The sequence below is a fragment of the Vipera ursinii genome (assembly GCF_947247035.1).
Source record: "Vipera ursinii genome assembly, chromosome: 1".
In the NCBI taxonomy this organism is placed as follows: Eukaryota; Metazoa; Chordata; class Lepidosauria; order Squamata; family Viperidae; genus Vipera; species Vipera ursinii.
In genome coordinates, this window is record NC_139512.1 from 87,277,755 (window position 1) to 87,293,353 (window position 15,599).

Here is a 15,599-nt window from a genome sequence, read left to right on the forward strand (position 1 = left end):
CACATACCTGGAAGAGTAAAAGAAATAAAGCAGGCTAAACATTCAGTGGAATGCAGGAAATATGAAACCATCTGTACTGACAATTAATAGATTGGTTTAGTGAATGATGTGTTATAGTCAGTGATTGAGGATTTCATGGAACTTATATAACTAAATGTACAACTACTGCCCTTCTCTTTAATACTTGTTGCAACTTGAACTGGTATTAGAATTTCACAGATCTCTGTTCTAGCAGGTATGCCAAGGTTAAGAAAAGCACAATTGTGTTTTGTGGAACAGTTTTTTCCCCCCAAGAAAGTAGGGTGCGCTCTGTCTTAACTACCATCATAGCATTAGTCTGTTTCAAAACTATACTATGAGATGCTCTTTTTTAATATGGAAAACTTATTTTTCTTATTGTACCTGTTTTCTTCATGGTTTTTCAATTGTTTCAGTAAGCAATTGAAGCTTATTATCTGTGGTACTTTCTCACCTTGATAGGAATTGCTAAGGCCACATAATCCCAACAAGGAGGATCTTTTTACAGAGCATTTCATTCACACTGCAAGATACAGCTGCTAGTTGTCTTACACTGGGTGATTAGCTGTCAGGATAAAAATGCTGCCAGATTCACTAGAAGAAAGACAGTGGAATGGCATGAGATGGGAGAAAGAAGAAGAAAAAGCAGTACATCGCAGGAGGAAAACTATGTTAGGCTGTGGGGGCTGCAGCTGACAAAACCTTACACCTGTTGTAACATTTGTTAGTTGGAGAAAATGCTATAGACTCCTCCTGAGTAAAAGGAGATAAAGAATAAAAGAATGGGATAAACCTTCCCCATTAGTTTTGCTTATGGGAAGCTGGAAGAGGAGATCACAAATGGTGATCTTGTGACTGCAGATGACTGCAATGTCATATTGTGAGATGGGCATCTGAGTGTCCAATTCATAATCATATTGGCTGGTCCGAAAGTAGTGGGTTACCAGAAATTATTACTGTTACTTTCATTAACCCTTCTAAGTTCCACCCCACTGCTAACCTTGTCTGGTCTTTGAACTTCAAAGCAGGACAAGAAGCGATGGATGGAAACTAGTCAAGGAGAGAAACAACCTAGAACTAAGGAGAAATTTCTTGACAGTTAGAACAATTAATCAGTTGAACAACCTGTCTCCAGAATTTGTGAATGCTCCAACCCTGGAAGAGATTTTAAAGAAGAGATTGGACAACCATCTGTCTGAAATACTATAGGGTTTCCAGCCTGAGGAGTGCGTGGACAAGAAGACCTCCAAGGTCCCTTGCAACTCTGTTATTCTATATTCTGTATATGCCCACGGGAACACTGCAATGGGTGGAATTTGAGGTTGTGTATATATTGTTACAGTGGTGTCATAACTTTGAATGTCATGGAATGAATGGACGTAAGCCTAGGACCACCTGTAATCAAATTAAGCAGATTTTTTTCTGTGATAGTGCTCAAATTATGCAACTTCTACTGTACGATATTTAGGTAGGTGGTAGCATGATGTTGTGGAAACTGACATTTGAAGAAATATTTTCAAATATGTATTTCCTGGAAAAACGCACATTTGAATTGTTTCATATAATTTGCAAATGAATGACTGGTTACCAGGGAGCGAATATTCTTCCCTCTAGGAAAGGAAACAGGATGAAATCTTCTTTCTTTTTAGGCCAGTGTGAATTTGTACGCTGCTTTATTTGTATTTATATATTAAACCTTCCTGTATTTTTTCTTAGATTGTTGATAGCATGATTGTGTATGTTTCACCATATTATAAACTGTTGCTATAGCATAATACCATATTAGAAATTCAAAATGGCTTTATGTCTGTGTTGTAACTTTCAATAATGGTAGCAGAACAGGCAATATTCAACAAATGTTAGCATAATAATATATACAATATAAAATGGAATCCAATGTCATCCTATCACCTGTTTTAGAATGTTAAGTCTCTTGACTTTGTATTAATATTTTCAGCAACTGTTATTTTCTTTAAACATTTGTCATTCATATTCATACACACAGAGGCTTTGTTCTGAGAAAAAAAATAAAAAGTACATTATTCATAGTGGGAGGTTAAATTAATATTTGGGGCATGAACAATGTTTTAAGAATGAGGAATTATAGCTGTTGGCTGCTGTTTGACTCTTGGAGACTGGGTAGTTTAAAAATTGATCCTAACATTCTCAAACTAATGAACCAAGAATTCACATCAAATAATGATGATTTTGTAATTTGCTAAAAGATTATTATTCTGCTTACATTAAAGGCCCTCCTCCAACTATGATATTTAGTGATATTTGAAAATATTAGGTAAAACAGAAATGGTTATGAAGAAAAAAAAGATTCAATTCCATCTTTATATCCCATTGCAATTTAATTCCCACTGAATTCAGCATTGCTTTAATTCTCCAAAAGTCATTTTAAGACTACTACACAGTCTTATGATATTAACTTTTGTACCACGGTGTCAACTTACTCAATGCTAATTTTCAATTTAGTAACATATTTTCAGTGCAGAACATAGCAAAAAAAAAAATCTGCCCATTAGCCTGGTAAGAGCAGGACAAAAATGCACTTCAGTGGAGCTTTTTTTTCCTTTTCATTCCCAGATTGTTATATATGTAATGTATAAACTGACTGGCCAGAAGATTCTGTCACAGATAAAGGGTTATTATCTAAATTAGGCAACCCAGTTCTGATTTGTGAAGACAGCTTTTGTTGTATACACACTGATCTACTAGTCTGAGTATGTCTGGTGTACATATGCAGGGGTTTGCTTCTGGAAGAGCTGTTCATTACTCTAATCTCCAGGCCCCATATTTTGTTATTATGAAAAGCTTTAAAGCATAAAGGATTTTTTTTTTGGGTGACTCCCCAGTACTCAGCTTATATGACATACATTACTTTTGTACTGGGGAGGGAGAACATTAGGTGCACATGGACCTCAAATTGTTCCCTCTTCCATGGATTCCCATTGCCGCCTCCTACCTCTGCATTCGTCTTCTATTTTCTCATGCTGTTTTTACCTGGTCCTGTTTTCCCTGTGTCTCTGGGAATTCAAGAGAAATTTGTAGGCATATTATTAGTTGTCCTACTAAAATAAATGGAGTTTCAAAAGTACTTAATTTTCTTCAATTTTATTACCGTATTTGGGCTACATTTCTAACAATTCTAAGTGTATCAACTTCTACATAGGAAGAATTGACTATAACAAACAGGCATTGCAAAGTTGTTTACCACAAAAGGATACAGTAGTTGTTTATGTTTATGTTTATTTATTTTATTAAATTTAAGAGTTAGGATTCACTGTAGACCTCTGTTGAATATAGTGATGGTAACAAATCTATTCATGGAATGCCTGTGCATCTCTTTTTACACACTGATATGCATACACACACACACACACACACACACACACACACACACACACACATCTTTTTTAAAAATTTATTTTCTTATTTAAAAAAATCTCATGGTAAAGCTCTTGTTTCTTACATAATGCTTGCATTTGCTTTTCCCATTTTAAGATTGAGGTCTGTAGCGCCTTGCAAACAAACATTATAATAACTGAAAGATTTGAGACTTGCTTCTCTCGCTGCCATTGAAATTGACCTCCTTGTTTATGCAGTTGAGGGGAAAGTATTGTGTCTTGTCCCCATGGACAAAACAGAAATGAGAATAGTCCTGTCCCTAGTTTTAACTAGCTTAGCAACCTCTTTGTCAAACTCCAGAGGGACAATTGTTTATTGTTCTTGCACCAGTAGAGACTCTTCAGAGCTGACTTACATCCATTGCATTTTCCTTTTTCCTCCTTGTTGATTCTGAAGTTTATATCTTGTTTGGGGCATTATAGTTTGGGGATATCTATTATAGCTGACAGTGTAATTCAGTGGGGTTTTTCAGAAGCTAGAAATGGGGTCAGTGCTGAACAAAGCACTATTTTTTCCATTTACTGCAAGAAGATCAGCATAGAAGTTACAACATTTAAATTGTCTTCTTCTTCTTCTTCTTCTTCTTCTTCTTCTTCTTCTTCTTCTTCTTCTTCTTCTTCTTCTTCTTCTTCTTCCTCCTCCTCTTCCTCCTCCTCCTCCTCCTCCTCCTCCACAAAGAGTCTTTAAAAAAAATCAGTCAATGGCAGCAAACTTCGCAGAACTGAAGAACATATTCAGACTCTTCAGATAATTTGGCCAGTGTTTTCAGACCGGCAACGAAAAGATTGAAAGGAAATAACGCTTCATTCATGACTTAGTAAAGTATGTTATTTTGCTGAACGTTTGCCAAAGGTATCAATTTCACTGTTTTCTTTTTGCTTGTGGCATAGTTGGATTTGTATTGTTGAATTGTACAGAATCTAGCAGAAGAGAAGGGGGAATTCAAATTCAGAGATCCATGGGACATTTTCACCATACTGTAAATTAGCATCACTTTCACAATCTGGCACTTGATCAGTGGGATTCTACTGTAAACTTTTTGAACGATGGATTTGAGAGGTTTGTAGCCCCAGGAAGTTTGAGGAAGACCTGTTTAAGGATTTTGTTGTTGTTGTTGTTAAATGTCCATAGCAATAGTCATTTAAATTGCAGTTGATTTTATAAGCTGTACTATTTATTTTAGAAAGATATGCATAATTTTAAAAAATTATATGTTTGGACTTCATTTGTCCATTTTAGTTACATGAAGAAACTTTAATTTCAGCATATCTGGTTTAATATGAACTCTTAAACCTTGTATGAATTAATGTTATTAAGATTACTTAAAAAACTTCTAAAATGCAGATTGTCAGAACTTTTAAGTTCTCTTTCATTATCTGTTTAAATGTCTATATTTTGTTTTACTCCTCCATTTCTATTTTTAAGATGAAAACTTCATTCAAACATTTGGCACAGTGGCAGTTTATGCTCCATTAACCCTCATATGCTGAAAATATTGATATGGTTTGGGGTACCATATCAGAAAGCATGTAGAGAATCATAAACTCCAAACATATTCAGATCAGCTTTTTTCTTAAGTGAAAAATCTGTAAAACACCTATAAGAATGACTCCATTAATAATACTCCAATTACAGTATTAACATTGGTACTGAAAAATATTTGATGGTTGGATTTTACAATGAATTTGGAAATGGCACATTATCCTATGGTCCGAAATATTCCATTGCCTACTCATTGCTGTGAATTTTTTAAAATGTGAAGATAATTGTGGGAGCTCCATTTGTTGAAACTATCCTGCTTAAACAATAATGGTTTGGATGTAGACTCATTTTGTTATATTTTAATGCTGAGGGCAGTATTTTAGTCCGGTCTTGAAGTCATGGGGTTGTATAAGAGTTGCTGCATAGATTAAGTGGGGTGTTTGGAGGATGATGAGGTTCAAAAAGAATATGTGGGGGCTGCAGGGGTGTGTGAAGGGTACCAGCCCAGTCAGGTTGGTGTGTGGGGTGCAGCATAGGTCAGGAAGTGCATTTGGGTGTGGTACCAACGAAGTGCTGCATGGTTGAGGAATGTGGGCAGGAGGGGAATGGGTAAGGGAGGATATGTGGGAGTGAAAAAAGTGCACAGATCAAGGAAAGTATGCGTGGAGTGATGCACATTGGAAAAAGTGCATGAGACCAAACAAGAGGTGCTGTATGGGTCAAGGAAAAAACATAGGCAGGTGCAATTCAGGGAAAGTACATGGGAGACAGCACAGGTTGGGGAAACACATGGTGAGTAGTAAAGGTGTACAGGATTCCTTCTTTCCTTTTCCTTCCTTCCTTCCTTCCTTCCTTCCTTCCTTCCTTCCTTCCTTCCTCCCTCCCTCCCTCCCTCCCTCCCTCCCTCCCAGCAGGCTGGTAAGAGAGTGAGGGATTGGCTTGGAAACTGTCACAAAATGTTGATAATGGAGATTGCATTTTCAACAACAGCCAGTAACACTGAAGCAGCCACAACCTTCCCATATTTCATTCACTCAGAAGTCATGGATCCTTGATTTTTGACACATTCTATAAATTAGACAATCTGAGGCACCATGGGTCAAAAACTGTGGCCATTTTGCCCAGTTAAAGGTCATGACAGCAAGAGTTTTTACAAGTATATAGATTGCTCAAGTCTCTATTTATCCAGATCTTCCATGCAAAACACATTATTTGAAACTTGTGCTTTTATTATTAGGTTTCCACATACGGGACTAGCTAGAGAGGCTTGTAATTATTTCATCAGTGAGGAAAGCTGTATCCGGATGTACATGGGTAAACAAACAGATACAGATGGAAAAGAGAAGAGAACTTTGGTGTTGGAACCAGCGTAGGAAATGGGACAGACATAAAGAACTATTTATGAGCAAACCTGGATCTGATTAAAATTAATTGTGATACTGAGAATACTGAATGCTCAAATATGAGGGTATTTATATGTTTGTGGAAAGGTAGAATAGGAAAGTAATTTAGAGAACATCTAGTTCAACTTTCTGCTAGGGCCTGGATCTAGTGTACTATTTCTGATACATGACTATTCATCCTGAGGTGTTGTCAAGCTCCATATCTCAGGGCACAAGCAAGGAACTGAAAATTGCACTGATTTCAATAAAAGGTTTTAATGAAGAAATTAGGTCCAGAATTTTGGAAATGCCATAGGGACCTTCTGCCTTCTTTTATTAGTCAGTTCATTAAGGCAGAGTCTCTCTGAATCTCTTCTTCCTAGTTTGTCTGCAGCCCAAATTAACCTGCCATGTGAAATACTATGAACTCTGCTCCCATCTGTTAGTTGACTATATCTAGAATTCCTCTCATTTCTTAGCTTGCTCACAGTCACTTCATGGTTCACTGAAATCTAAAAATGCTACTTAAATCTAGATTAAATCTACTTCACTGTACTTTTAACACTTTGGTTGTAGATCTGCTCTCTGGGACAATAAAGAATGTCTACCATTCTTCCATTTGACAGTCCATCATATAACTGAAGATTGTTGTAATAGCTTCCCTGAGCTGTCTGTTCTACGATTGAAATGTACCTAGAACCCTTAACAAAGGGACGCGGTGGCTCAGTGGGTTAGGACGCTGAGCTTGTCAATCAGAAGGTGGGCAGTTTGTGGGTCGAATCCCAAGTGCCGCGTAACAGAGTGAGCGCCTGTTACTCGTCCCAGCTTCTGCCAACCTAGCAGTTCGAAAGCACGTAAAAATGCAAGTAGGAAAATAGGGACCACTACGGTGGGAAGATAACAGCGTTCCGTGCACCTTTGGCGTCTAGTCATGCCGGCCACATGACCACGGAGACGTCCTTGGACAAGCGCTGGCTCTTTGGCTTTGAAACGGAGATGAGCACCAGCCCCTAGAGTCGGAAACGACTAGCACGCATGTGCGGGAGGATGGCTACCAAGAAGGTGAGGAGTCTGGAAACAAAAGTCTGTAAGGAACAGTTAAGTTCCTTACAGACTTTTGTTTCCAGACTCCTCACCTTCTTGGTAGCCTTCTTGGTAGCCATCCTCTGAATTTGCTCCAATTGTTGTCGTTATTTTTGAATGAATGCTGTCCTTCAATGTGGTGTCCAGAACTGGATACAGTATTCCATATTAGATCTGGCTAGGGCAGAGTAGAATGGAATAATTATTTCCTGTATTCAGGAAATTGTTAGCAGCAGTTGGCAGTGAATTACCATTAGCAAACAATGAACAATCTTTCTGTGCCTGACTCTTCCTCTTGTGTCTGCCTCTTCCAACTGGGTTGCCAAAATCTTCTAATTTCTTCCTGTTCACTCACTCAGCAAATTACAAAATAAAACATACATATAAACAGTAATTCTAGATTAATGGTAGGGAACTACAGGGAAATTCATAGAAAATTCATGCCGAGTTACAATAGTTAAGGGCATCTGACTTGGCTTTATAGAAGCTGTACTACAACAGAAAGTTATAACAAGGAACAGACAGGTAATATTTAATCTGATTTATATTGTGATGGGATTTTGTTTTTTAAATGGATTGGGATTCCTGCCAAGACTTTAATGAATTGCATTCTTGAGGACAATTAGGTAGAGTTTGCCATGTGTCGTCTCTTACATGAATCAGTCAAGATGCACATAAGCATAGCGATATGCTACTTTCTCCTCCAACCTTGGCTATGTCCTCTTGGGACCTTTAAATTCCCCCTTTCTCTTTCCTGGAATAAAATGGGTAATACCAGTCTGACCAATACAGTATATAAAACATAATCTCCATGTTTCTATAAGGGCTCAGCTTCTCGGTAACCTTTCAAAGCAGCTAAAACAGATCAAAGATCAAATTAGCTAAGTACCATGATTTGAGAAACCACCCTAGGGTAGTCCATTGTTTTAAAAGTATCAGTAGGGTTCATATTCTGTTTACCATTATCAAATTCTAGCAGAGCAGACTTGACAATCCTATATGTGGTAGGTTTTGAAGCCAATTGATGTATTTCCTGATCTCTTACAATTCTCAAGAGGCTTTTTACTCTATGACACCCCTAATATCTGGATATTTCTGGAATTCAGTGGAACTATAGCCGTGATCAGGGTTTTGTGAGAGGCTTCTCTTAAAGTTGGTTGGTTCTACCCACAGTTGCTAATGGGTAGTGCAAAATAACTATTGAGAGAGATAAATATTTGTACACTGATGCATAAAAATACATAGAAATTATTTTTGTTCATTTGTTCATAGGTGTAGAGGAACTACACCCATCCGTCATCTGCAGACAAGAGATTTAAACTCTTTGAACAAAGCTCCTAAGAAATGTGTCTTCTTGATGGTTAAAAGAAAACAGTTCTGGTGTAGCTGAGTGGTTTGCATTCAGTGGTCTTCAGTGAGATGTGTCTCCTAGGCCAGAAATGTTGAATCTCTAAATGCCAGACAGTATTCTGGAAGGCAGGCTTACATAAACTATTCGCATCCTAAGCATACACATATCCTTTACAAGGAAAATCTCTGGTAGATCAGAGTCTGCAGATAACTATCAATACAGCCAAGTAACTCAGCATTCATATGGAAATGATTCTTTCAAACAGTCTGAGCTTCTTGCCTTTTTCAGTGCTTAGTTCCCTTTCTGAAAACAATAGGAAGGTATGGCAATGCAGTAAAGCAGACTCTAGGTTCTCCAGGTGTGCATCAGCTGAGGCACCGAATGTAGAACTCAAGCAAGAGATGTAATAGTAACTGGGAAGCTGGTTACTTTATAACTATGAGCAGAATGCTTGCTGCAGGTTAACTTACTTACCGGTATATTGTATAGAAACTTGCACAATCCTTCTGCAGTATTAGAACAGTCTGGTTACAAGTTGTTTTTTTTTACCTCTTTAGTTATGAAGGAAAATGTCGACATAAGACAGTAAGCAAATTAGTACTAATATGCTCCTGGTAGAAAATGTTATTGATAGCATATATCTTGCCAAGCTCTCATTTTTCAGTCAGACTTTTATATAATGAATATGCACTAACTAATAGAAATGTGTTGCAGTTTTTGCCACAGTTAGCTCAAATAGATGGCACGCTGTGGCCCACAGAATTTAGATCAGTACCAGTTATGTTGATCTATTTGCCTTCTTAACTTTAGATCTGTTGCACAGTCAGGCAGATATTCAGGCTGGATTTGACATTTTTGTCCACCTATCAAGTCCTTCTTAAGGACCTGTGATAGGCAGATATGGATGTTTGATGGTGTTACATATATCGGTTGCAAGATTAAGCTCAAGTAAAGTTGACTTTTGAAATTGACTGATGGTGAATTATTTATTTTTATTATTATTATTATTATTATTATTATTATTATTATTATTATTATTATTATTATTATTATTATTATTTACAGGTACATGACTGATGGTGGATTGGGCCTTTATACTCGAAGATTAAACAGACTTCCTGACGGGATGGCTGCTGTAAGGGAAACTTTACAACGCAACACCTCACTGGGTCTTGGTGATGCAGACAGGTAGGCTGATCTGTTTCACTTCAAATTTTTCAGTTTGAAATATATTTCACTGCAGATAAGGACAGAAATGTATTATTTGAAATATACCGTTGCAAGGCAGAAATATTCAACTTTAAATGTTGCTCCAAAGGTGCCTTTTCAAGAGGCAACTGGACTTCCTTGTTTTTCTTTGAAGATGTTTCGCTTCTCATCCAAGGAGCTTTCTTGAATGAGAAGCAAAACATCTTCAAAGAAAAACAAGAAAGTCCAGTTGCCTCTTGAAAAAGCACCTTTAGGACAACCATGACCTGGATGACTGAGAATCTCCATAGACATTTAAATGTTGCTGTTGTTTGGCTGAAATAGTTAGACAAGAATTTAACTATGATACAGCAAGTATCATAGGGACGCGGTGGCTCAGTGGGTTAGGACACTGAGCTTGTCGATCAGAAGGTGGGCAGTTTGGCGGGTCGAATCCCGAGTGCCACGTAGCAGAGTGAGCACCTGTTACTCGTCCCAGCTTCTGCCAACCTAGCAGTTCAAAAGCACGTAAAAATGCAAGTAGAAAAATAGGGACCCCTACGGTGGGAAGGTAACAGCGTTCCGTGCGCCTTTGTTGTCTAGTCATGCCGGCCACATGACCACGGAGATGTCCTTGGACAAGAGCTGGCTCTTCGGCTTTGAAACGGAGATGAGCACTGGCCCCTAGAGTTGGAAATGACTAGCATGCATGTGCGGGGGAACCTTTACCTTTACAGCAAGTATAGCAGGACAGAATGTATTTGTTCATTTCATAATTCATGTTCATAATTCATTACTAATAGAATAAAATTATAAGCAATTAAAAAGCATTTTTTGTTTGAGGAAACTGTGTAGAACTGAGTCTTCTTGTATGCAAAACATTTATCTACAGCACCTCTTATAATAGATGCTTTGTAGGATACAAGAACATATTAGCATGTGGTGTCTCTTGCATGTTGTAAAAGCATATTAAATCTACCAATACAACTATTCTTCTCTGATGGGCATTTTTTCATGGTACCACAGACAAGGTGTTGGGTGAAATGCAAACACTAGCTGTTGGTAGAAAGCTTATTCATGGAGCTGATAGGTTTATTGAAAGATTTCTACACAAGGTTTGCAGCTGGAATGCAAGCAAACAAGGAGATGTTTTATCTACTTTTTCTTAAGTCAAATAAGAAAGGGGCAGGGGAGAGACAATACAACCTTGAAGGATTGATCCATGATGTTGGTTTAGCATCAGAAGGTGCACGTACACTCAGATAAGAAGTTTTATTATAATTATGACTGAGGTTTTTTGGCTAGGAGAGAAAATCCTATTGCTATTACTTTGTTCCAAGCCAGAAAATCCATGTGCAAACTCTGAACTTTAAAACTGTGTTTGGGGGATGGAAGAATGTTGAACTAATGATTGGTTCCTTGTGGAATGTTAGGCCTTATTCAAATATATTTTCCATGGAACATAGCAGAAACCAGAACAGCATAAGTAGCATCCATATGCTTAAATATACATAAATCAATTAAGCAATCAATGCATATATTACAGATTTGACTTGAATTGCAATAGAGGGCATGCAGATTACCCAGTTTAGCACTTTCCATCACCCAAATGTACCCAGCAGAGTCCACTTAAATGATTCTTTCTTCAGTGGGTTGCCTTCTTTGTTGCTGGAGATTTAAAATCCTATGGCTATGGATGATCAGGCTCAGAAAAGCTGCTATATTGTAATATGGCTCATAAGAAGGCCATGGCCTTTTTGTGTAAAACATGTCATGTTTTGATAGAAAAAATTTTTATTAGTCTTTTAATTACACTATGATATATTAACTCAGAATTGCAACAAACATAATGGAAAAATGTGCAAGTGTTTTTAGTTAACTAATCAGCTAAATTTGGTTCATTTCAAAAAGTTAAGCAAAATCAGGTGTGATTAATACTTGACTGCAAGACAGGCAAAGCTGTAGCTAGACTGGGAAGTCTTAAGCCATCCTGAAATGGCAAACTACTTCTGGATTGTTGCCAGGAAAACAACCTAGACATTTCTGTGAGATCACTGGAGTTCATATTAACTCAGGAGAGTTTGTTTTAAGTTGGAAGAGGCCATAGGCACTATGCATATGACAATACACACACAGAGTGTGAAAACATACCTCCCTAATTCTAGAGTAGGGGTGTCAAGCCGCCGGCCCGCAGGCCAGATGCGTCATGAAGAAACCGTGTCCACCCCATTGCCGCAATGGCGAAAAAGCTCCGATACGTTACACGATATCACGTGACGTCGTGAGTTTGACATGTCTGTTCTAGTGCATTGCATAGGGCTTCTAGTATGAAACTCCAGTCTCAAACCATTTCAAGAAATAAGCTGCTTTGTATTCTAGGTTTCGGACCTCAGGGCAGCCTCTGAAACTCCAACAGCTCTGAGATTTTAATAGAGGCTAAATCAACTATCCAGTATTATCACCACATTTTTTTTAAAAAAATGAGAAAATATTTTTGGTTGATTAACAAGGAATTTGGAATAGAGAATTTAGATATGCCATATTACTAAATAAGCGGTGTTAGATATTGCTAGATATCAAGTATCTTTCTTATAATTTAAAAACTAGATTAATTAGCAAAAAGATATTTTGGAATTTATTGGGTTTGTCTATTAAAAATAGTTTGAGGTATCCACAGGGACAAATGCCATTTTGGCTTTATTTTTAAACCTCTATAACAGCAGGCCATATGTTTTTATCAGATGATTAGGGGACTGGAGGCTAAAACATATAAGGAACAGTTACTGGAATTGGGTATGTCTAGTTTAATGAAGAGAAGGACGAGGGGGGACATGATAGCAGTGTTCCAATATCTCAGGGGCTGCCACAAAGAAGAGGGAGTCAAGCTATTTTCCAAAGTGCCTGAAGGCAGGACAAGAAGAAGCAACGGATGGAAACTAATCAAGGAGAGAAGCAACCTAGAACTAAGGAGAAACTTCCTGACAGTTAGAACAATTAACCAGTGGAACCACCTGCCTCCAGAAACGGTGAATGCTCCAACACTGGAAGTTTTTAAGAAAAGACTGGACAGCCATTTGTCTGAAATGGTATAGGGTTTCCTGCCTGAGCAAGGGGTTGGACTAGATGACCTCCAAGGTCCCTTCCAACATTATAGTTGTTGTTGTTGTTGTTGTTATTATTATTATTATTATTATTATTATTATTATTATTATTATTAACCAGAATTCTGGGCATCTGTAAAGTTACCCACCAATTAATGGACCTCACTCTCTATTTATTGCCCTTCTGCCATATGAGGAAATGGAAAACTGGATGAATAGCTTGTGTTATTCAGGTGAATTCAGTGTAGAATGCATTGAACAGGTGAAGAAGCACATAATAAGTATGGATAAAGTAAAAGGATAGTCAGAAAGAGGAAACATTATCCCCTAAATGGAAAAATTGCATGCACTTCCAAATCAATTTTGTAAGAGTTCACCTCCAGCCCTTCAAACTACCAATAACTCACCTTAATTTTCCACCTGAATGAAGTCAGGGCAAAGTATGTGAGAAATTTTTGTTCACTCCTAAATAAAACATTAAAAGAGAAGATATTTCAAACACAATTTATGGCAAAATGTTCTTGAGAAAAAAAATAGACATTTTTATTTTCCCTAGGGATATATTTAAGATATTTGGAAAAATTAAGGCCCACCATAAGTGGGCAATATTGATATCTCAGCTCCCTCCTCAACATTTTGTGTGGGTGGGTGTTTTAATGTCTTGGGTTGGGAGGTAGGATGTCTTTCATGTTTTAAAAACACCTGACTATATTTCTGAGCTTTCTGTAGAGTTTTGATTTCCCACCATAAGAAAGTAGGAAGCAACTGTGGTCAGCCCTTTCTAAATAAACAAATCTCCTCAAGTTTCCCTCCTTGAATAAGACATTTTGGCATAGGCCTCCTCCAGTGCTTTTGGGGGTTATGGGAGTCATAGTGCAAAGGGCTAAAGGGCACCAGGTTGCCCCATCTTTTTCTAAAAATTGTACACAGGCCATTTTTAAATCTTTATAAAGCTCCATGCTCCAGGATAGAGACAATCCAAGACTGAACTTGCATTGCACCATAAGAAATAAAAGAGTACGGTATATCTTTTGGCTAATATTTTTGCAATGAAAATTCTGTAATGTTTCCAAATGCCTAGCTTGCGTGTCCAAACTAAAACCTAGCTTGTAAATTGTAGACAGAATGAAGATTTCTCGCTATTAATTGTATTAGCCTTCAGCATAGCCTCTACAAGATGCATTTCTCTCTATAGCAGATCAGGAGCTCTGAAAGTAGAAAATCAATTTAATGCCTGATTGTTAGGTTAATGGAGATCATCACAAAAACAGCTAAGCTGCATAGCTCCTTTGTTTTTTTTAGTGTGCAAGCATACATGCCATTCACAGTAATTAGTTTCTGAACCCCCTTTTAAATTTAGCTTTATTGTTCATAGTTGAGAGGATGCCAAGTGACCAAAAATAGCTTGATCTTTTTATTATTATTGCATGAAGTTGTGAAACATGGTTCATCATTTAGAACTCTGGTTTGCATCTCTCCATGAGGAAAAAAAAAGATTATCTAAATGAGACAGCGCATGGCCTACAAAAAGGTTCCCCATTAGAAAAGCCCCAATAGAAACCACTTGGCAACAGATGATAGCATTTATAAGAAAGTAGGGTGGGGTGAGGCAGACAGAGCATCCACAAACAAGATATAGACAAAGAAATGGAATATATCACATGTGGACTATTTGACCCCTCCAGTATTATTAGTTTGTACAGTAGAATTTTTCCATTTTGATAAAATCCAAGGTATAAAGACCTTAGAAAACAGTGATTACAGGACTGCTTTAAGACAAAAGATGTTTATTATCCTATAGTATAGTTAAAATTTGATCAGTTTGGTCTAATGGTTAAGGCACCAGGATAGAAAGCAGAAAACCGTGAATTCAAGTTCTGTTTTACCCATGAAAGCCAGTTGGATGATTTTGGGCCAGTCGCTCTGTGTCATCTCAGCCCACCTCACAGGGTTGTTGTTGTGGGGAAAATAGGAGAAATAAATATTAGATATGTTCCCCACTTTGACTTATTTATGAAAAAAAATAAAAAAAAATAAATACTTCTAATACATTTTATGAAAGCAATCACTTTATGGAATTAATAAAGACTAAAAAATATCTTTATGCAAGCAAATATGTCTTCTACATAAACATCTGGTTTATGAGTAACAATTAGCAGGGTATGTGATGCTTGAGTCCAGTTCAGAAGAGGTGTCTTGGGACATGCTGTGAATACAGCACCTGCCTACAACTTATTAAAGATGCCACATCTGTTTCCAGGATTAAATTGCTGGGTTTGTGCTTCTCCATGTTCCAAAATAATTCTTCTAAACTGAATCCAAAATATTGCATAGTCCTTGTTTTATTTCTTACTACGTGATCCTTAATGTTGAAAGAGAATAAGAGATGTAAAATCTTGGGTTAGGATAGATTTTGGTCCATTCCTTTAGAATATTGTCTCGACTCTTACTGGGTTTTTGCTTTTTTCCTTTGCTATTGGTTGTTTTTTATCATTACTATGTTCTTTTACAAACTTGTTATATATAATCTGTCAAGATTTGTGATTCGGATGGTATACACATACATGCTTTATCAAATTA

The 15,599-nt window shown here is 37.3% G+C and overlaps 1 protein-coding gene across 1 annotated transcript in view; it reads left to right on the top strand.

Annotated features, from left to right (window-relative positions):
- NAV2 (neuron navigator 2) overlaps window positions 1-15,599 on the top strand; it is a 189,360-nt gene that overhangs the window by 60,401 nt on the left and 113,360 nt on the right. Inside the window, exon 8 of the mRNA XM_083355147.1 lies at window positions 9,796-9,918. Within this exon, the coding sequence (XP_083211273.1) occupies window positions 9,796-9,918 (123 nt within the window). The remainder of the gene's footprint in view (window positions 1-9,795; window positions 9,919-15,599) is intronic.